This window comes from Anabrus simplex, chromosome 6, assembly GCF_040414725.1.
Source record: "Anabrus simplex isolate iqAnaSimp1 chromosome 6, ASM4041472v1, whole genome shotgun sequence".
Lineage (NCBI taxonomy): Eukaryota > Metazoa > Arthropoda > Insecta > Orthoptera > Tettigoniidae > Anabrus > Anabrus simplex.
This window is the reverse complement of record NC_090270.1, coordinates 258386267-258410975: the sequence shown is the minus strand read 5'-3', so window position 1 is coordinate 258410975 and position 24709 is coordinate 258386267. Positions and strand designations below refer to the sequence as shown.

The window sequence follows — 24709 nt, the reverse complement described above, 5'->3', positions numbered from 1 at the left end:
CAGCCAACACAATTCCTATCCTTGCTGCTGGATGGAGGCTTCATTCATTCCATTCCTGACCCGGTCGAATGACTGGAAACAGACTGTGGATTTTCATTATTGTTGATTAAATCTTGCACATCTTTTTTCTTTCTTTCTTTCAGAAAATTCAGGTGATCCAGAATTCCAGCTCATTGTAGAGAATGTTATGGGCTCATATCCAAGTGTAAGTATTAGTTAATAAGTTGAATGTAGTTAACTTCATTTTGAAATTATTTTTTCACAGTTATAGTACAAAGTAGAACCTTTCAGTTGAGACCTTTTCACTTGATAAGAGGGACATTCTTCTTTCCAGGTATTGACTGTTTACAAAAATACGTGTGTGGAAAACTAACAAGTTGCTCTTTAAAAATTATTGTGGTGTTTGAAGTATTGTTTAAATTTCATATACTGTTCAGTAAATACATTTTTGTATCCCAAGTGTTTTTATTTTAAGTCCTCCTTGCGGACTAGGAAGACGAGAAGAGCATTTCAACCGGGAGTAAGTGAGCAGCGCATGGTAGGTCACTAACAAAAATTTAATAACCAACATAGACTGAACAAGAGGCGGCGCGATTTGGGTCACGTGTATCATCTTTCATTCAAGAGATAGTTGGTTCGAACTCTTAGCCCTGAAGATGGTTTCCCTTGGTTTCCCATTTTCACATCAGGCAAGTGCTGGGGCTTTACCTTAAATCTTAGAGGGCGGATTTTAATGTGTTAAATCCCATAACATGTTGTCCGTGAGTGGCACTTAATGTGCATTAACCTGTTAGAAATCTACCGTTATTGGCGCAAATAGTAATCAAAAATCTCTACAGATGGCAGTAAACAACACTTTTAGGTCTGGCTGAAAGAGGAATCCCTGGCTTTTTACAAGCTGTGAGAGACTATCATGTTCAGTCAAGCGTGCGTCGGGAGTTTTGAGACAAGCTTTTTGTGATTTATGTAGCTATTTTACGACATGGTTAGTAAGAAGAGAGTCAGTGAGCAATAGATTGCTTCATTCTTGGACTCCACGGATGTAGATGAAAGTGATTTTTCGTTTGAAGAGTCCGAAGACGGAAATTGAAGTAGTAAGACCTCTCGGTGCAAGAGCAACTCAAGTGCCCCGGAGAACAAAACAGCTGATGGAAGAACTGACATGAGTAACTTTGACCAAGGACCTTCAAGTACAATTCCGATACGTAATATTAATCGGAGACCAATTATACATTCGTACTTTGACATGATGACTGAATCTACAGAACACTTTCCACCATTTTTTTAATACCGAAATTTTAGCATTATTCACCAGGAAATGGTAATTCAGGGAAACAAATTAAATTAAAAAGGGAAACAAATGGAAACCACAGATACCACCCCCAACTAGATGATGTACAATCAAAGACTGGTTATCTTCAGCACTTGCAACCACTTGGCCGAATTGAAACACGAAATGGTAACTGGAATAAAATATAAATAATGTAATTGGGCACCACCTGCAAAGGATTTACAGGAATAATTGATTCTGTAGAGCATGAATGAACTACTACTCCCAAGACGACTGACATCAGGCTGGTAAGGCTCCATTCTTGCTCATTCATTACCTTGCCTGCTATTTAACTCAGAAAATAAATTTGGGTAGTGTGCCAGGTACACCTATGGTACACCCTGCCTGTCGTAAGGGAAAACCAAGGGATGATAACATTTGAACCACAAGACTACTTGTGATTAGTACCATCACGTGAAGAACACCATTGGTCGACGTTACTTGTGATCAGTACCACCCTGTGGGGAACACCTTGGGGCTACGTTGCCTGTGATTAGTACCACAATGTCCGGCCCCATGGCTAAATGGTTAGCGTGCTGGCCTTTGGTCACTGGGGTCCCGGGTTTGATTCCTGGCGGGGTCGGGAATTTTAACCATAATAGGTTAATTCCCCTGGCACGGGGACTGGGTGTATGTGCCATCTTGATCATCATTTCATCTTCATTACGACGTGCAGGTTGCCTACAGGCGTCAAATCATAGGACCTGCACCAGGCCTCTCCGGAGGCCACACGACATTTCAGTATCACAATGTGACGAACACCACGGGTTTGTACATCGCCCATGATTAATACCACTATGTGAGGAACACCATGTTCCTGTGTTGCCTGAGAGTAATATCCTTATGTGCAAAACACCATGGATCTGTGTTGACTAAGGGGATACCATAATGTGTGATATGCTGTGGGTCTACATTGCCTATGATTAGTACCACTATGTAAGCCACACCATGAGTACATGTGGCCAGTGCTTAGTACCTCTATGTGACAAACACCATGGATATATCGAGTGCCCGAAATTAGTCCCACAATGTGAGGAACACCATGTGTGTACTTTGGTTGTGAGTAGTACCCTTATGTGAGGAACACCATGGATCCATGTCACCTGTGAATGGTACCATTATGTGTGACATACCAAGTCTGTATTATCTATGATAAATACCACCGTGCAAGGAACACCACAAGTCTGCATTGCCTGTGAATAGTACCACTGTAGGAAGAAGACCATGGCCCTGGTTTACTAGGGATTAGTACTATTGTAAGGGGCTGATGATCTGGATTTTGGAGCCCTTAACCCATTGAACAGCAATTTTTCTTGAAAATAAATATACATTGATTGCGATTTAATCTGGCTTAAAAGAGAACACTTTTGCTACAGCAAGTTAGCACACTGAAACACAGTTCACATTCTAACAATAGTTCAACACAGTGTGGTAGATCTTAAAATACTCACATGCATGCAGTGCCGCCTTACACTTATCACATTCATAGCAGGATTCACCCCTGTTCTTTCCCTTGGGATTTTTTCCTCTGCAGTCATAGCAGACCTCGCAAGAAAAGCCACAGTGAGAAGATGAAGAGATTTTGGGAGAAGGAAAAGGCAACAACATCAGCTAAATAAGTTTAACTGTGCTCATTAGTCAGGCATAACAAAATAATAATAACAATAATAATAATAATAATAATAATAATAATAATAATAATAATAATAATAATAATAATATGTCAACATCACTCCGGAAGAATCCCAAAAAGCAAAAAACTTGGCGATCACCCATCCATCATGTAGGAGAATTTCAGATTGATCATGTGGCAATATCTTATGATTACCAAAAGGAAATTCATGATGTGCAAGTGCGCAGAGGTGCTAACATCGATTCGGATCATTATTTAAGCAGAATCAAAATTAAATTCACACCCAAAGGGAAATTCAACAGGAAAACATCGGTGATTCCAAAATTTGATCTGCGCAAAATCAAGGACTCCAAAATTTCAGAGGAATGGGAAAAACGACCTGCAGAGAGCTGGGAGAATTTCCAGACTAAAATCATCGAAACGGCGAAGGACCTAATCCCTCTTCGCAAGAAACCAAAACATCCTTGGTGGAATCAAGAATGTGAGACTGCACTAGAAGAAAGGAAAAAGGCGTTTCAAAACTACAATTGTAACAAATCAGAAGAAACACAGAAGAAATTCTTTGAAGTTCGCAAGCATGTATCCAAGATTTTAAGACAAAATAAACGGAAATACGTCAATGTCCAACTGAGGTCAATTGAAGACAACTTCAAAAATTACAACACACACGATTTCTACAAGACCTTTGTGAACCAAATTAAGGATATTCCCCACAGAACCTTTGCTTTCGGAAGCACGATGGTAAACTAGCCTTAACAAATAAGGAAAACTGCCAAGAATTAGCTACATATTTTTCACAGCTTTTAAATTGTCCAGAACCCAAAAAGAGATTCCCGAAAGTACAGCCAGAAATCATACCGGAAAATTCGTCACCACCAACTCAAAAGAAATTTATTCACATATCAAGAAACTTAAAGACAACAAAGCATCAGGGGAAGACGGAATTGTAGCTGAACTTCTGAAAAATTTAGGCCCAATTCACTCAGAGAAATTACACAAATAATCCAAAACATTTAGCAAACCGAAAAGCTCCCGGATGACTGGAAGATTGCTCTAATCCATCCACTACATAAAAAAGGCAGCAAGTTAGACGTAAACAATTACAGAGGAATCTCACTTGTATCAGTCACATTCAAAATACTATCAGCCTGTCTCTTGCATAGAATACAACAACAATTAGAACCCAAATTATCGGAATTTCAAGCAGGATTCAGACCAAACAGGTCATGCCCAGAACAAATTTTCAACCTCAAAACCGTACTTAAACTACGAGCCCTCAGACAAAAGCCTACAGTATGCACATTTGTAGATTTCAAAAACGCATATGATTCGATAGACAGACCCTCACTATTCCAAATTCTAGAAGAGAGAGGACTAGATCCCAAAACCCTAGAACTCATAAGACAAACACTAACGGGCACAAAATCTAAAGTGAAATTTATGGGAGAAATTTCAGAACCCTTCGACATTCAAACAGGTGTGAGACAAGGTGATGGACTCTCTCCTATTCTGTTCAACGTCGTCCTAGACAAGGTTATGGAAGAATGGGAGAAGGAACTCAAGAAACTTGAATTTTGGAAACCGATCCGATTGGGCTTTCCCAAAAACAACCTCTGCGCACCATACCTTGCATTTGCGGACGATCTGGCGATTTTAAGAGAGGATGAGGAGACTGCCATCAAGCAGCTTGAGATACTTAAGGAATCTGCAGAAAAAGTGGGACTACAGATTTCATTTGAGAAAACTAAATTCTTCTGTTCAAAGACAGATATCACGAGCCTGAGAACAAAATACGGTAAAATCGACCGGGTCTCGTACTTTAAATACCTCGGAGAATTCATCGAACCGACAGGCCTTGAGAAGATCTCACAGCAAAACCGTCTCCAAAAAGTCAAGAAGGCATTAGGGTTAGTTCAAGACATCTACAACAAAAAATGCATGTCAAGACAGACAAACATTCGGCATTACAACACAGTCATAAAACCAACAGTCCTTTACGCAAGTGAAACATTGTCACTTAACAGTAAACAAGAATTAGAAGAAATAAAAAAGCAAGAGATGAAGATCATCAGGAAAATCCTAGGAGCAAGATATACCCAAGATGGTTACAGGCTACAATCAATCAAAACAACAGAAAAAGTTTCAAACATTGAAATTGACATTAAGAAAAGACGAATGAAATTCTCTGGACACCTCACAAGATTACCAGAAAATCGACTGTCAAAAAAGAATAACAAATTATGTTAGCTCATTTAAGAATTCAACACCTTGGCTGGACGAACTTCGAAAGGACCTCAAAAATGCAAACATATGTGCAACAGACATTTTAGAAAGAGACATCTTCAGACACAAAGTCAACAAGTGGGAAGTTACATCAGAGCAACCAAAGCAAAAACAGTGCAGACCAAAATGGTCGGAAGAACGTAAACAAGCCTTCTCAGAGAGAATGAAAGCCTATTGGAAGAACAAGAAGAACCCAAAGAAAGCTTGATTGAGTTGTTTGCTTAACGTCTTCCATTATTGGGAGAATACGCTAATAATAATAATAATAATAATAATAACAATAATAATAATAAATACAAGACTGACAAACTGGATCAATACCTTCTTTCAGCAGAAGAAAAACTATGGGGCTTGGAGAACTGAACTCGTGGTAGCAAGAAGATTACACCACATTTGATTTGGTACATTGTCTGTTTGTGTACACGTTCAGTTTTCTAGGTTACGCACACGCCCACCTGCGTCCCCGTCTTCATTTTCTTCAATAATCTCATCTAATTCTTTGGAATTACTAATTCTATTGTCACTTGAAGGTAATTCAGTATCACTTTCATCGGGAAAACCGTCACCGACATCGCTTTCCTTCAAAAAACGTAATATTCGAGCTTCATCCGACTCGGCTATGGTGCTGACTTTACCTTCACTAAAGCTTTACGCGGCAATTTACTCGATCGTATTTAGACTCTTTGGTGGCAAAATACATAGCTGAAGGGCAAAGATAGCTGAAATACGATTACCAACATCTCGTAGACATGTTGGGATCGTAAAGAAATATCGATATGTATCCTTGGAAACCTCAACAAAGCAATAAAGAGGGTGGACTGAAATTTCCGTCATTGCATTTATGGCAACCTGCGGACAATGACGGATATTTCCATCATTGCAAGGCAATGGGTTAAGAATATAAGCGTCATCCCAGTAAGTAAGTCATTGTGAAATGGATCACTGATTGTTTTGGTTTCATAATCTTTTTTGTCATCATTTTATATAGATTCTAGTCGGATACATTTTGAAGTATTTTAATTTTGTTGCTGCACCTCGTACCATTACGGCTCAATGACCTAGCTGTTAGACCCCTCCAAACAACAACACACATCATCATCATCATCATCATCATCATCAACTTTTCCTTACTCCACCAATAAGAGATTTACCATAAGTTTCACTATTTGAATTTACTTCCAACACAAAATAAAACAAAATAAACACCAACAAGTATCATCGTGTGGCGAGACCAACTCATTTTGCCCGTTAAAAAAATAAACATCGATCAATCACTACTGATCTGCATTTAGGGCAGTCACCCAGTAGGCAGATTTCCTATCGGTTGTTTTCCTAGCCTTTTGTTAAATGATTGCAAAGAAATTGAAAATTCATTGAACATCACAATTGGTAAGTTATTCCAATCTCTAACTCCCCTTCCTATAAACAAATATTTGCCATAATTTGTCCTCTTGAATTCCAACTTTTATATTATTGTGATCTTTGCTACTTTAAAAGACACCATTCAAACTTATTTCTCTACAAATGTCATGTCGGAAATTGCCCAGAACATATTGAGCTGCTTTTCTGTGGTTTTTTTACAGTTCTTGAATGAAGTAATCCTCGTGAGGGTCCCATACACTGGATCTAAACTCTAGTTGGGATCTTACCAGAGACTTATAAGCCCTCTCCTTTACATCCTTACTACAACCGCTAAACATCCTCATAACCATATGCAGAGATCTCTACCCTTTATATACAATCCCATTTATGTGATTACTCCAATGAAGTTCTTTCCTTATATTAATACCTAGGTACTTGCAATGATCCCCATAAGGAACTTTCAACCCATCAACGCAGTAATTAAAACTGAGAGGTGGTGGTGATTGTTTTAAGAGGAAGTACAACTAGGCAACCATCCTCTATATAACAATAATCAGAGAGAAAAAAATGGAAGGGATCCAACACTTCGAAAAATGAAGATATCAGCCAAAGAAAGGCAAGGGCCACGAAGGGCATGAAAATGAAAGACTCCGCAGGCCTCGAGTGCTCTAATACTGTCGGAGTCGGAAACGAACAAGAGTTGACCAGGGGAGGTTGGATAGAATAGATGAAGGTGAGGAGCCTGACACAAGGAATTAGAAGCATTGCCACTACTCTGCTGAGGGCCCCGTGGTCGCAAACCCACGCTCCCAAGTTATGAGCCCCTGAGCTAAAAGCTGAGAGGACTTTCTCCTATTTGTGAAACTCACAACCTGACTTTTAACCTGTTTATCATCATACCATTGCCTGCTGTCCATTTCACAAGATTATCCAGGTCATTTTGCAGTTGCTCACAGTCTTGTAACTTATTTATTGATAAATACAGAATAACATCATTGGCTAAAAGCTTTGATTCCACTTCTTTACTCATATCATTGATATATATATATATATATATATATATAAGAAAACATAAAGGACCAATAATACTGCCTTGAGGAATTCCCCCTCAATTATTACAGGGTCAGCTAAAGCCTCGTCTACTCTCAGTCTCTGAATTTTCTAAAAATATAGCAACGCATTCAGTAACTCTTTTTTATAGTCCAGTTGCACTCTTTTTTGCCAGTAGTCTCCCATGATCCACCCTATCAAGTGCCTCAGACAGGTCAATCACAATACAGTCCATTTGACCTCCTGCATAGAAGATATCTGCCATATATTGCTGGAATCCTACTAACTGAGCTTCAGTGGAATAACCTTTCCTAAACCCAAACTGCCTTCTATCGAACCAGTTATTCATTTTGCAAACATGTCTAATATAATCAGAAAGAATGCTCTCCCAAAGCTTACATGCAATGCATGTCAAACTGTCTGGCCTGTCATTTTCAGCTTTATGCCTGTCACCCTTTCCTTTGTACACAACGGCTACTATAGCAACTCTTCATTCATTTGTATAGCTCCTTCACGCAAACAATAATCAGGTATGGTACTATATCCCAATCTTTCGTATTTAGTACATCCCCAGAAATCTTATCAATTCCAGCCACTTTTCAACTTTTTTATTGAATTGTATGTTGTTTGTTGAATTTTCATTAATGTCTGAGTTATTGATATCTCTCTTACACACACTCTATCGGCCGCATTATCAATTGTCTTTCTTGAGAGTTGACATCTCTGCATATGCAATTATTATTGAACATAGATATTTTAGCTAATGTCTGCAACTCCATTAAAGTTGTTCTGTTGATTATTTATGTTAATCCTTGATAGATGCCCCCCATTGTGCGTGCACCTGCCAAGTTCCAGTTCAATGTTAAGTTATGTGGCATGACATCTCAATTGTTCCTGTGATGTTGCAGGCAGTGATGAAGTTCCTCAATCAAGCAATGAAGAGTCGAAAGTTGAACAAGAAACCGGGCGATGCCATCGTAAGTGTGAAGAAGAAGGACAAGGAGAACTACACTATTGTACAGGTTTGTCAAAGTTTGACATACATTAATTTCAATGTGATTCTTTTTCTCTTCCCTTCAGGGTAACCGTGATAGATGTACAGTAAAATCTCATTAATTCAAAGTCGTTGGGACCCAAAAATTTGGACTTTGAATAATGATATTTTGAATTAACAGCCACCAACTCTTAATTAAGAAATGCCAACACTTGCTGCATCACAAATATTCTACGACACATTAATGCATGTAATCAGCTTGATTTGCAGTTCAGACCTTTCAAATGCCATGGAAAAACTGTTTCCGAAATGTATCCAACAAGGTGCATTTATTCATGTAATGCACTTGGAAAACTCAGAGGTCAATGCTGTACACTGGCAAACATTATTATTATTATTATTTTTTATTATTATATATATATATTTTTTTTTGCTATTTGCTTTACGTCGCACCGACACAGACAGGTCTTATGGCGATGATGGGACAGGAAAGGCCTAGGAATGGGAAGGAAACGGCCATGGCTTTAATTAAGGTACAGCCCCAGCATTCGTCTGGTGTGAAAATCCCGCCAGCCATTTCTTCAAATTGGGGAACAAATAGTAGTCCGAGGGAGCCAAGTGTGGAGAATAGGGGGGATGTGAAATGAGTTGGAATCCAGTTTCCATTAATTTTACGACCAAAACTGCTGAGGTGTGTGCTGGTGCGTTGTCGTGATAAGAAAGGACTTTTCTTGTGGGCCAATCGTAGGCATTTTTCTTGCAGCTCGGTTTTCAAATGGTCCAATAACAATGAATAATATGCACCTGTAATAGTTTTACCCTTTTCCAGATAGTCGATGAGGATTATCCCTTGCAAATCCCAAAAGACAGTCACCATAAGCTTTCCAGCCGAAGGAATGGTCTTCGCCTTTTTTGGTGCAGATTCCCCCTTGGTAACCCATTGTTTAGATTGTTGTTTGGTCTCAGGAGTATAGTAATGTATCCATGTTTCATCCACAGTGACGAAACGACGCTTAAAGTCCTCCGGATTCTTCTGGGACAGCTGCAAACCATCCTTGCAACACTTCACACGATTCCGCTTTTGGTCAAGCATGAGCAATCTTGGCACCCATCTTGCGGATAGCTTTCTCATGTCCAAATGTTTATGCAAAATATTATGTGCCCGTTCAGTCGAGATGCCCACAGCACTAGCAATCTCACACACCTTAACTCTTCTGTCATCCATCACCATATCATGGATTTGATCAATGATTTCTGCATTTGTAATGTGACCTCCCTTGTCTGCCCCGTGGGTTAGCACTGGGAGCACTCTGCACTCAGGGGTCTTAACAGGTTCTTCTTGTTGTGGGGCTATTTCAGAGAGTCGCAGGTCTTTGTGTGTGCCGCAGCTAGCTATTGTGTTCAGATGAATACGTGTCACATCTGTGGTGGAAATCGGATTTGGAATCCTATCGGGCGGCCAAGTTTCTGAATTTCTGTCTTGAGGTTTTCAATCCATTGCTATTCAGTTTGCATTATCTACTCTTATGATTGGTATTATGTATGCAACGACCACGACTTTGTTTTGGGTTAGAGTTACTCACACTTCAATATGACCTTGAAGTTTCCATTAAATTTACAGGTAAGGTTGTTTACATCTATTGTATAATGAAAGGATGGAGATATTCTGGATTGAATTCTATTTATTAATTTAAGTGATCCTACCTAACTAAGACGAAACCAAGGCGTGATCCTAATTTCAGATATTTGGAATCATTGATAATGACACAAAAATGGTTGATGTAATTCAATTAATTTAGACCTATTTCAACGTAATGCAGTGAATTTGAATTAATCAATCATCATTTTCCAAGAGCTATTCATAATTACGAACACCAGTGTACATTTATTCATTAATACACCTGAACCTTGAAATTAATAATTATTTCCGAGATCTTGTTTTGAACCTGTTCTGTTTGAATGTATCACCTGCATGATCATATTCTTTTCTTCTACTATCATTGTTTTGGGTACCCTTTTTTTGTTTTTTTTTGTTTTGATTGATACCAGGTTTACAATAGGAGAAGTTTAATCCCATTTGCGTCAAGTCCAGCTAATAATAATGCCTTTTTTATGTGATACCTATCCTAACTAAAATCAATCAATAATCATCACCATTCTAACTAACTTATGCCGTCTTGATGAGGCTCGTCTGGACGCAACAATAGCTACGCACCCATCCTCGCACATACTTATGCTACTGCATAAAAATGAATAATAAGAAACAACACATGTAAGAACAAGAAATATGTACACTCAAATGTCAATAAAACACATGATATATCTACTACTTAAACTTAACTATGTCCATGAAGTAAAACACCTAACCTAACCGATATCATGGCATGTGTCCTCGTAGTTATGTGCGTGGCAAGCTTTCTACACGCCGCAAGCGTATCGCCATCGTATCAACTGAAAATCCTAATAACCGAACGTAAATTCCGAATATGGCCTCCGAGTGTCGTGATAATTGATTGAACAACAATGGCCGACATCACATCGCAATTAATAATCAACAGCATCACCATCTTAGCCTACGCTTACATATGAACATAACAGTCTTAGCATTCACTCATGTATGAATATTACAACCTTAACATTCACTTATACATGGGTATTACAATCTCAGCATTAGCTTGTACATGAACATCACACCTCCATATACTTTATTCAACTTCACAGTAACATAACACAGTTAAATAGCACGTTCTATGTAACGAATTTAGGACGAATTTTCACTATCACATCTCAACTTATTGTATAATTCTCTTGGCGCAGCACTTTTCACTATTTCAATCACGAAACCTCACGTGAGCTCACCCACGCATCAATAGCATATCACGATATCACTCCCACACTATTTTATTTATCAACACAATAACTATCACCATCGCAGGCACCTAATATACTTGGTATTCACATCATTGTTATCATTATTTATTTCACGTCGACTCACATTAGTATCATTTCTTATAACTTCACTACATTTGCAGAGATGCCAACTATTACGATTCAATCGTAATAATTACGAATTACCCATCACAATTACGCCTTTATGAATCACACACCTCAAATTACGATATTTGTTGATTTTCAAATCTAAGTGTATGAAGTGTTCAAAAGTATAGACAAGGAATGCCATTACAGCTTTAATTCTCTGAATATTATTTTAGGATTTCTCAGTAATCATTTATACCCCTTACCTGTCCGTCATTTGAGAATATTTAGATTTTTCTCGCGCCAAACTCAGTGTGTGCTTCCATTACCGGAGAAATCGGCACCTGTGAAGTGGTATATTTTGCGGAGCTGTTGTCTTCGTCACATGACCAGACTTCCATTCAAATATGCGAGTTGTTTTGCCTTTGTTTTGGCGGCGAAGTGGTGAGAAACTCTGTTTCATTGTGGATACTGCGTGCGTGACTGTTGAAATATTTATTGCGATTTTAGTTGCCAAATTTACATATATTGCTCTTGTAGGATATATGCTAATCATGTGTTACAAAATGCAAAAGGTTTGAAATAATGATGCAATTTATTGTGCAGGACGTTACAGTGATTAGTGACGCTAGTAATAAACCAAAAGTAGTTCAAAAATTTAGGGAGCAATACTCGAAAGAATGGCCCTGTTTATTGCGTTCCTCAAAATCTCATTCACGCGTGTTTTTGTAATGTGTGTAGCCGCAAATTTTCAGTTGCGTATGGTGACGAAGAACAAGACTGAGTTCTGTGCTAATATGAACACCGGGTTATGTAGCGCATACCTATCTACGAAATGTCACTGTAATATTTGTCCCACAGGGCGAGTTGGCCGTGTGCGTAGAGGCGCGCGGCTGTGAGCTTGCATCCGGGAGACCGTGGGTTCGAGCCCCACTGTCGGCAGCCCTGATGATGGTTTTCTGTGGTTTCCCATTTTCACACCAGGCAAATGCTGGGGCTGTACCTTAATTAAGGCCACGGCCACTTCCTTCCAGCTCCTAGGCCTTTCCTATCCCATCGTCACCATAAGACCTATCTGTGTTGGTGCGGCGTAAAGCAACTAGCAAAAAAAAAAATATATATATTTGTCCCAAATGGAACATAATAATTGCTTTTTACACAAATACACTCGAAAATATGCGGTAAATTAAGAAATAGTACGAAATGTTTTACTTGAAGAGAATGATATGGATACATACTTTACAACCTTACAACTATTTTTTTCTGCTACGTCGCAGCACTTCCATATGTGTTTTGTCTGTCTAACACTTTCGTGTGTGATGTCTTTGCTCACTGAAGTTGTTTACATTAATTAGGTGTCGTTTTCTTCATGTTGCCCATTCGTTTTGTGCCCTAACTCATTCATAAATGATATATTTATTGGTCATGGGATCATGCTATTTTCCTTTCAACAAAAAAGTTATATATTTATTTTGCTGTTTGAACTGCCCGCGCTAGTCACATGGACAAAGATAATGAGAATTCACAGACATAGCACTCCCATTCGTCAGTGCTAGCCCTGGACCTCAAGAAAGAAACAAAAGACGGCACTGGAAGCGGAACACAACACAAGTGAGTCCTGTCTAAATCCTGTAAGACCGTATACATATTTCTCTAGTAACGACGGTATTGCTTAATTTACCGCAGATTTTTCACTCCATTTGTGTAAAAGGAATGTTTATGTTCCATTTGGGACAAATATTACAGTGGCATTTCGTAGATAGGTATGCGCTACATAACCTGAACATCGAACTGTTAAATGCTCTGTTAGTGCAGAGGAAGCACACGATATCAAACGGAATAGCATGTCACCAGTGTACGTTTACCAAACAGCAACTACAGTACTCAACAAAAGAAATGATCCTTTAACCTACCTCAGGTATTTACTGCAGATCACCTGTTACTTTAGCGGGTAAGAATCATACACTCTTTATATGCCAGTCTTTGAATATCTGGTTGAATTGTATGTTGTACATTAATTTTTCAATGATATGTACGTTAGTAAGATCTCGAAAAAAGAAAATTCTACGGCCGCCATGCCCGTCACGCCCCACCCCCCGCTGGTGCCCGAACGGCTACATTACGAATTGCCTTTCTTGAAAGTTGGCATCTCTGCATTTGTATCACTTACCTGCAGAACATCTTCATTGATACCCCGATATGCCGTTGCTTCATAACCATACTCGTAATTATAGTAAACATGCTGCAATTATCATCCGAAGAACAACGTATCCTGAAATTTGCAACGTTCGGTGTCTCCGTGCTTATATTACATCACGTATCCATTTACCTGCGTTACCTATGTTAACTTCACAATAAATATGCCGATCCAATGCTAATGCCTGTTACATACGCATGCATAAGCTCGTGCCTTTCAGTAATCACGATACAAAAACATAATATAAACGATGCCGAAGTCGCCTACTGACATAAGTCGTTCGCTCACATATCATAGAATTTCGAATACCGTGTCACCAAACGCGTATATGAATTACTACAGGCCAAATAACATAATATCACCGGGCGAGTTGGCCGTGTGCGTAGAGGCGCGCGGCTGTGAGCTTGCATCCGGGAGATAGTAGGTTCGCATCCCACCATCGGCAGCCCTGAAAATGGTTTTCCGTGGTTTCCCATATTCACACCAGGCAAATGCTGGGGCTGTACCTTAATTAAGGCCACGGCTGCTTCCTTCCAACTCCTAAGCCTTTCCTATCCCATCGTCGCCATAAGACCTATCTGTGTCGGTGCGACGTAAAGCCCCTAGCAAAAAAAAAAAACAAACATAATATCACGTCGCTCATTGTCTAATTACTATTACGTCTTGACGAACTACTTCAGGACATGTACTGTATATACACTACTATCTACATTGAAGATACTAGTAGCTAAAATAGACTGCAAATAAATGCTGCATAAAATAAAATGCAGAAGGCATTATTATTATTATTATTATTAAACAGAGTGTAACATTACTGACTTGGATGGCCCTGGTATTGGGAAGCACTAGGCCTAAGTTATCCTTCCTCGTAACCACTCCATCATCTCAGCTGGACATGCTTTTATTCATCTAGCTCTCCATGCTCTCCATTGTAATTGTATTTCTTGGATATCCCTCTGACACTATTATTTTACTTTCATGTAGATCACACCTGAAAAAGGCTAACATTAGATTATTCAGTACACACATAATCACTATTGAACCAACAATGCATAGTCTTCCACTTATATGTAGATGTTTGCAAGATACAGACAATTTCTTTTACGTATTGTGTTGCTTTCCTTGTAATGGCTTTGCCTTGTACGATTCTGAGTATTACGTTGTTATTTAGCACTGTTTGCATTCATTCGTGGCGTACATACCACCTAATAACTTCCTTTCAGATTCGGTTCATGTACACTGATAATATGCTCATCTAGCAACAACTTTTCTTAAGCTTCCATGTATCAATTTCACAGTACCATTACATCGACACCAACAACAATGAACAATGAACAGGCTTTTAATATCTTCCTTTTCGTTTTAAAACAAGACATGGAATACAGAATTACACACTAGATGTGGAAGTTTATCTTAAGTACCTACTTACATCTATCATTACCTAGATGTCGCCACCGTCCTTATTAACAACTATCGATGTTTAACATTATATAACATTACCCTATATCTATGATCTTTGGTTTCGTCTTATTTTATACACTCTACATTTTACATTTAACTTAATTCTAACATTATTTACAAATATTTACATGTCTTTCCACTCAAAGATGAAAGCAAAGTCTCTCTCTTCACGATCACATCTTCGCGTATTCAACGTTTGTATTCGAGTTGTCGCCTAGACTGTTCCGGCGCCATGTTCCCGGACCTCTGCTCGTTGTTTTTTACTCGCGCTGTGGCGCATGTTCCACATGGAAACGGCACAGTAACCTCCACAGGCTGTCCAGAACGTTCAGCGCCACTTGTGCCCATATGGCCAGGCCGAAAATTTTGAAACCACGTATAAACTGTTCTAATCGAAGGTGCAGAGTTACCATAATGTTTATCAAGCTTCTCTTTAGTCTCCTGAGGCGTTTTGCCTTTCATAAAGTAATGTTTAATCACCACACGAAATTCTTTTTCGTCCATTTCTTGAAAATCACTCGACTTCCTTGATTCACATGAATGCCAAACACAAAGAAATAGACCAATATGGCTGAAACTTGGTGTGTGTTCATTCAAGAGATGCTACTAAAACTAAATATGACCTTTATACGCGCCGGTGGTGCCATCTCTCGGTCATTGCATGGACTTTTCAAACTACCTTCATAATCCAGTAAATAATGCACTCGCACTGGTGAGTCAACAACATTGTCCAATTGGGAGGAACACATGGCACAACAAAACAAACTTACAAAACCCAGACATTTATTTAAGATAAATGCCTTTGTACACACACATGTTTAATGGTCCAATAGATTTTTTTGTGGTCGCACATACTAGGCTTATATTGCCTCAGTTTTATTAAACACTACCAGGTTCCTGATGCTTTGTCCGCACTTATTAATTCAACTATGTTAGATTTCACCAAACCGTTTCATTAAATGCAAAAGAAAAACTATATTTATTAACATTCATCGTTTTCACTATTAATATTGGTCGTTTTCTATTATTCTGATATTTCACCCCCTTTCAACCCCCGCCCGTAGGGGTGTCTTACCCAACAGTTTTCTTTCCCAAACAGTAAGTCATATGAGTATCATATTTGTTGAGAGCTATGCTTGAATATGCACACATACATCTATGATCCTGGTTATTTTGAAGATCCCTTTCACCCCTTATAACCCCTATCCCAATTGGGAATGAACTTTGGCTCAAACGGCATCCAGAGTGTCACAGTTCATCTCAGCTACCCCAAGGACTACGAACTCGCTACTAATATCGGCCGTTTTTTGTATTTTTACATTTCACCCCTTCCTTTAGGGGTGCTAGGGGTTTCTTGCCCCTACAGTAATTTTTCCAGATATTAAGTAATATGTGTATCTAGGTTTGGTTGAGAGATATGCTGAAATATACACACACATTCATCCGTAATCTCTGTCATTTTCAACATTTTCTTTCTTTATTTCTCACCCCCTATGCCATGGGTCTGAACCTTGACTTTTCATTTCTATATACTGTTTATAGGAGAAGAAGAAGAAATAGAAAAAGAAGAAGAAAACTGTTAAGAAACACATGGTTATGTAGAGCAAAGGTATCTAGGAAATGTCACTGTAATATTTGTCCCAGATGGAAGATAATAATTGCTTTTACTCAAATGAAGTGTAAAATCTGCAGTAAATTAAGAAATAATACAAAATATTTTAGTTGTAGAGAATAATATGGGTACATACTTTACTACCTCACAACTATTTTTTCTGCTACGTTGCAGTGCTTCCGTATGTGTTTTGTTTGTCTAACACTTTTGTGTGTGATGTCTTTGCTCACTGAACTTGTTTGAATTAACTAAGTGTCGTTTTCTTCATGTTGCTCATTCGTTTTGTGTCCTAACTCATTCATTTAAATGATATATTTATTGGTCCAGGAATCAATTTTCCTTTCAACAAAAAAATAATTTATTTATTGGTCCAGGGATCATGCTATTTTGCTGAACTGACCGCGCTAGTCATATGGACAAAGATAATTAGAATTCACAGGCATGGCATTCCCATTCGTTGGTGCTAGCTCTGGACCTCAAGAAAGAAACAAAAGATAGCACGAGCAGCGGAATACAGCATAAGAGAATCCTATCTACCGCCCGTAAGTACTGTAACCGTAAAAGCTTAATTTGCCGACTAGCTCTACGTAAGACTCGGCCCAGGTGGTGACCGGTCACTATCTGAATGGTTACAGGTGAGAGGGAAGCAAATATGTATAATGGAGCAATAACTGTTTTTTTTTTTTTTTTTTTTTAAGTTTATTCATGAAAGAAAATCAGGTTTCAACATCACCTCAGCTCTTCAGTTGTAATGGATACCTCTCCCTGGGGTGGAATTGACTCTGATGCATTGTGGGTCGGAAAGTCTACTTATGGTGCCACCATCTTCCGAGCTGGTCTTGAACCTCTGGAAGGACCTGAGTGTCTCGAAGTCCGGATGGTCGAGGAGCAACTGAAGTTTTAGTTGTAATGTGGCACTGGACAGGAAATAGACCCTAAGAAACTGGCCTGCACAGAGTAGATAAGGGTTAGTAGTGGTCTGCACATTTGACTTCACGGTGGGATCCACTAATAAACACAGTTATTGCTGATGAACTGAACTCAAAATTACATCTGTAAGGTCTCAACCACGGAAATAAATAAGTCACTTTATCAAACTTAAAGATGAAAATTTCGGTGGAATCGTGACGTAGGAAATACAGCATTCCACACAGTTCAAGTCCGAATTAGAAACAAATGAAATCAAAGAATTTATTCTGGGAGGAATTTACTCCCCCTCTCGATAAATGAAGAAACACTGTCTTTTCTAGAACCGTCCTGGGTTCGATACGAGAAATATTAACTATATCAGTTATTTACCACAGTCTTGAGGCTGGAAATAAATCTTAAGTTCAATGGCATTGTTAATTTCAACTACCTGTGTCAGTAGCTTGTAAAAAGAAACTTATAGTATCACTGTCACTAAATTCAATCACCTGTACTGAATTACGTCTTACTATCAGCACAGGTCTATCACTCGTTAGGACCAAAGACAAAATTATGTATAGTCGAAGTTTGCAAGTGACTAATCTCATGTTTTAATCCGTATTGAAATCTGTTGATATACAATAATAAAATTTTATTATGAATCCACCTGTTCAATACATTATAATGTTGTTACATTTAAAATAACTTCATTAGTTAAAAAGTTTTATATGGGACATGTTTCGCTCCCTTATAGAGCATCATCAGCCAAATCTGAATCTCAAATAATTGTTATTTACGTAAATAAAGACTTAAGAACTATTAGAACATTTTTGACAAACTTAAAACTTATTCTATTAGAAAATCATAAAATATAAAATCTTTGTATACATGGCTTAATTACATGTGCTTAATAGGAAGATACATTAAAATTATGGAAGAGAGAGTACTAAAATATAAAATAAATAATATATATATATCATGTCCAAAATCCTAGAAAGACATGAAGATCAATCTTAGGAGCTAAATTTGAGGATTTTCTTAGCAATGAGATCTGGTAAAAAAGTTATTTATCCCTTGTGGATAAGAGTCTATAAAGATTCAGATTTATCGTCAATTTGATGATTGAACTTATAACAGAATAAATGTTGGTCTTCAAGAATTTTAAATGCTTGTTGTCATGTGACCTCGGCGAATGCTGTTGAAAAGATATGTTCTTATAGATGTCAATGACCGTTCGTTGAACTAATGGATTTGATAAGGATGATTGAAAGGGACGTAAATCAACGTTTTGTATTGAAAGCTGCTGCTTGGTTTATCTTGTTGAATGTCCGTAACAAGAAAAGGAATCTTGTAAGTAATCGGAATTTGCGTTGCTAGTTAAGAGTGTGTTTCTAGAAACTTCACTTACCCCTCCAATTGCTGTTTGTCGGTTTGGTGTTGTCCGAGGTTATGTGGTGACTGTCTGTTCTGTGTCTACTCCTTGTGTTGTAAGAGTGAGGTGGTGGGGGTTGAGGGGAGGGAGTAGGGGTAGGAGGAGAAATGTTTGTGGGTGTGGTTTTGGAAGGGGAATGTCTAGTAGGAGCGCAGGGAGGGGTTGAGTTCTTTAATGTTGGATGATTATTAGTTGTGGGATTTCAGCAGGACATATCAGATCAGTTAGATTCAGGAGGCCAGTTAGATTGCATAGCCATAGATCTTTCCAAAGCCTTTGATAGAGTGGAACATGGAATATTATTAAAGAAATCGGAGGGAATAGGATTGGATGTAAGGGTTATACATTGGATAAGAACATTTCTAAATTCAAGGGTTCAGAAAGTCAAAGTAGGAAATAATATATCACAGGAAGAGAAAGTCTGGAAGGGAATTTTACAGGGTAGTATAATCGGTCCGTTACTTTTCTTAATATACGCAAATGATTTAGGGAACAATATAACATCGAAAATAAGATTGTATGCAGATGACATAATTGTTTATAGGGAAATAAATAACATTGAGGATTGTTCAGAATTACAAAGGGACCTTGACAGTATCCAAGAATGGGTTGAAGAAAATAATATGAAGATTAATGGAGGCAAATCAACTGTTACAACATTTACAAACAGGAGCTTTAAAACTGAATTTGAATATACTTTGGATGTGGTAGTTATCCCAAAAGATGGCAAGTGCAAATACTTAGGTGTGAGATTTGAAAGTAATTTGCACTGGAAGGGTCATGTTGATGACATTGTTGGGAAAGCATACAGATCGTTACATGTCATAATGAGACTACTTAAAGGATGCAACAAAGAATTAAAAGAAAAAAGTTACTTAAGTATGGTTCGTCCATTATTGGAATATGCAAACAGTGTTTGGGATCCTCACCAAGAATACCTAATAAAAGAACTAGATGGTGTGCAGAGGAAAGCAGCAAGGTTTGTAATAGGAGAAAGAGTAGTGTATCAGAAATGTTAAAGGAACTTGGGTGGGAAACTTTAAGTAAGAGAAGGGAGAAAACTAGACTTACAGGATTATATAGAGCCTATACAGGAGAAGAAGCCTGGGGAGATATCCGTGAGAGGCTTCGGTTGGAAAATAATTATATTGGTAGAACTGACCACAAGTACAAAATTAGAAGGAATTTTAGCAGAAGCGACTGGGGTAAATTTTCTTTCATTGGGAAGGGCGTGAAGGAGTGGAACAGTTTACCAGGGGTAGTGTTTGATCCTTAGAGGGCATTCGACCAGTGCAGGATATTGTAAATAATAAATGTATGTGATTAAATTAATTCCATCCCCTGGTCTAAGGAGTTTGGACAGCCCAAGTAGGGGACTGCCTGTAGGGGTGAAGTACAGTGGGGACTTCGAGGGCCCTGGGACCGCTACGGTAGCTGTGAAGGCCCTTCAGGAACTCTGAAAAGTGGTGGCAAAAGGGGCTCTGGCTAAGACGCAGCAGGTCGTTATGCTACTTAGGTTCCAAAATGGGTAAAATATAAATATGTAAATAAATTCAGTGTTAATTTTAATCTTATACCAGTTGTATAGTATTATTAGAAGTAATTTCACATACTGTACTGTATATGAGTTGACTATGTTTGTAAGATATTATAAGTAGAATTTTGTGAACAATATCAATTTATTAAGGATGATGTGTGTGTTTAATAGAAAAAATTATTAGCATAAATTGTATAATATTGTATTCTAGGAAAATTTTCTTCGTCTCCTGTTAATTTAAAATTTAGTGCTTGACAGTAATGTATTTTAGTGTACCATTTGCCACCGAGGTAGACACCTCATTTGCAAATAAAGAGATTTTGATTTGATTTTGATTTTGAAAGTATGAGAGATAATGCTTGATCCTGATCGAACAGGACTTTCAGTAAAATAACACTTGGGACCTTTATAAAACATTCAGATATTCCTTGAGTAGATATGATCTAAGTCTGAACTTCAGAAACCAAGAAGGAAAAGTAGCCCACATTGATGTGGAGAGCAGTCAGATCCTAGCAGACCATTTTGTAAAACTCCTAAATTGTGGACCACCATCCAAGTAATTATTGACTACAGTCACAAAGAACCAAATCCGGACTTGAAACCTCCAACTGTAGAAGAAGTCAGGAGCATCTTCAAGACCTGGAAGAGCATTAAAGCGCCTGGAGAAGATGGGATTCTTGCATATCTTTGGAAATATGCCAATGAAGAACGTTCGTTGAACTGACAAGAATCCTTAGCAAGGTATGGGAAGAGAAGAAGCTGGCAGATGGATGGACATCAGCATTGATACACTTCACAAGAAAGGAGACAAGGTAGGTGTTAACAGTTATGGGGGAATATTGCTGCTACCAGTGACATATAAGATGTTTTCAAAGGCACTCCTACATAAAGCAGAAAAACAATTGCAGCTACAAATTGGGGAGTATCAAGGAGGTTATAGAAAGGGCAGTCCTGTGCAGAGCAGATCCTGAACCTAAAATTGATCATTGCATACCAGAAAGAAACAAACAAGAAATTCGTGCTCACGTTTGTGGACTTCAAAACGACCTACAATTCCGTAGAATGGACAACTATTCGTATCATAGAAAAAATTAGTCTAGATAGGAAGACAAGAGTACTCATTAAACAGACAGTGACAGGCACAACATCCAGTGTCAAATTCAGAGGAACCCTATGGGAATCTCATGGGATTCAAACAGGGAGATGGGCTATCTCCCCTTATATTCAATTGTGTTTTTGACAAAGTGTCTAGAGTGTGGCGCCACAAAATGCATGGAATAGGCAGTATATGAATGGGATGTAAGAACAAAGGAATTGGAGTTGACTGTGTAGCCTTTGCGGATGACATTGTGGTTCTCCCAGAATCAATAGCGGAGGCACGGAACCAAATCGCCCAACTCCAGGAAGAAGCAAGTAAGGCAGGCCTACAGATCTTTGAAAAGACGTAGTACATGACCAGCATCAAAACAGCACCCTGATGGCTGATAGTTGAGAGAGAAAGGATTCAGAAAGTGGAGAATTTCAAATATCTGGGAGAGTCAGAGAGGTACTGTTATCGGGAATCAACAAGATGAACTTGGCATATAAACCAACTGAACGCTTACAGCAAGAAGAATGTCTCTATCAATACAAAACTCATACTACCAGACAGTGATTTGCCTGGAGACTTTATATGCAGCTGTAATGTTTGAACTTGATATAAACAGGATTAGTCAAGAAGTTGGAATCAGTGGAGAGAAAGATTATGAGGAAGATACTGAGACCCCAAAGAACAGAGGATAGATCATACAGAAAGAAAGGAAACCAAGAATTATATCTCAAGATGGAAAAGATTTCAGATACCATTCAGAAGAGGAGAACCATGTTCTTTGGACATATCTACAGAATGAATCTGGGAAGACTTGACCAATCAGATAGATTTTTTGAGATCAGGAAAACTATTAGGAGGTGAAGAAGGACCTGGAAGAAATGGGAATACAAGAAACGGAAATCAGCAACAGGGATGTTTACAAGTCAAGGATCAAGGCTACAAAGATGTTTCAAGAAAAGTTAAATCCTGTACCCAAGCGCCATGGACAGAAGAAAGGAGGAGATTGCAGAGTGTAAGGATGAAATTCTGGATGAGGATTAAAGCCCAGAAACAAATGAAGCTGAATTCAGATTAACAGGTCCATAGTCAGCCAAAACAAAGGAATGAAAATGAAAAATGCATCGATTGCATGGAAACTTGGTAGAATGGTCAGTTGAGACATCATAACATCACAGCAGCCTGCCATTGTTACAAAGACTGTCCACAACATCCACAACGTGACAGAATTAACGTTTTTGAACGGAAATCCATGAATTTCCTTGTTTGTGCTAATAATTATATTAATAGCCTGGCACATGTACAGTATATATAGATGACCCAGATTTCGTACTACTTAATATTTTAACTTCCATTATAAATGATACAGAAGTATTGAAACCCTATTGAAACGTTTCTTCAGCTTATCCCGGTTATTTCTGGAGTTGCTGGAGCCATCCAGGCTAATTTTGGTTTTTGTCAGGGGGGTGATTTTGATATACTCATATACTGCGCATATTAGTAAAATAGGTTTGCAGACCGTGAAATTCTGTTAGTGTTGTCATAATCTCTATTTTGCCATAAAGTGTTCTATGTATTGCGAAACCGTGATTTTCCATTTATGGAGGGACCCCGTACAATACGGAAAACTGAAAATCCAGCTAAGAATTAAAACCATAAAAAATTTGGCTAAACATCACAAAGAAATTCTTCTTTTTCATCTGCGGTATATCCTCTTTGAGGTGGATATATTTGAAATAAAGTGTGATACACATATCCATCTCGTAATCCCATCTGGATGATTGTCATTCACGTAGGTGACGTATGTCTGTACCTCTGAATTTTTGTGAAGGAGGAGACCAACTCTATTTTTGGATTCACTCATGTTCCCACTCCAATATAATATACGAAGGCGGATCATATATAATCGAGAATTCGATTATACCACTGCTGTTAGTAAAAATTTTGAGGCGAGGCTTTGTCAGGATGTTGGTTGAGGTGTCTGGAGAAGGAGTTTGCACGCTTGAATGACCTTCGAGAGCTGGGTTTCTTCAGTACGCCATGAGTGAGCAAGAAGTGCACACATCTGTTGCGCAATGCATCATTATAAAATTTCTCGCAAAAGAAGGCACCAAAAGTTCCGAATGGGCTAAAAAATAATGTGGCCGGGCTGAGTGGCTCAGACAGTTGAGGCGCTGGCCTTCTGACCCCAACTTGGCAGGTTCGATCCTGGCTCAGACCAGTGGTATTTGAGGTGCTCAAGTACGCCAGCCTCATGTCAGTAAATTTACTGGCGCGTAAAATAACTCCTGCAGGACTAAATTCCGGCACCTCAGCATCTCCGAAAACTGAAAAAGTAGTTAAGAGGACGTCAAGCCAATAACATTATTATTATTATTATTATTATTATTATTATTATTATTATTATTATTATTATTATTATTATTATTGTTGTTATTATTATTATTTGAAAAAAGGAAGAGAAGCTGTGGAAAATGAACCTCAATAAAGGAGACCGCGGACAAGCATAACTGAAGACAACATTGGTGCCATTTATGACATTATTGGTGAAGATCGGCGAATGAAAATTTTGCAGATTGTTTTAGCCGTAGGAATAAGTTATGGAAGTTGTCTGCCAGGTGGGTCCCTCGTCTCCTCAACCAAGAATGAAAAAACTTTACGCCAGGAAGTTTGTCAGAGACTCCTACATTGCTAGGAGAAGGAAGGAGAGGATTTCTTGCATCTTATTGTGATTTGTAATGAGTAGGGGGCGGATTTCTATGACCTAAAAATGTATGAAATATGTATGCACTTATGACCTAAAAAACATAAAAATATGACATATAAAATTCAAAATATGACTTAATGAA

At 38.4% G+C, this 24709-nt stretch overlaps 1 protein-coding gene across 2 annotated transcripts in view; it reads left to right on the top strand.

The window, feature by feature from the left end:
* The window catches only part of LOC136875964 (uncharacterized), a 672636-nt gene that overhangs the window by 337568 nt on the left and 310359 nt on the right, over positions 1–24709 (top strand). For both annotated transcript variants that reach the window (XM_068228419.1, XM_068228420.1), the window contains 2 exons: positions 144–205; positions 8567–8680. In XM_068228419.1, the coding sequence (XP_068084520.1) occupies positions 144–205; positions 8567–8680 (176 nt within the window). The remainder of the gene's footprint in view (positions 1–143; positions 206–8566; positions 8681–24709) is intronic.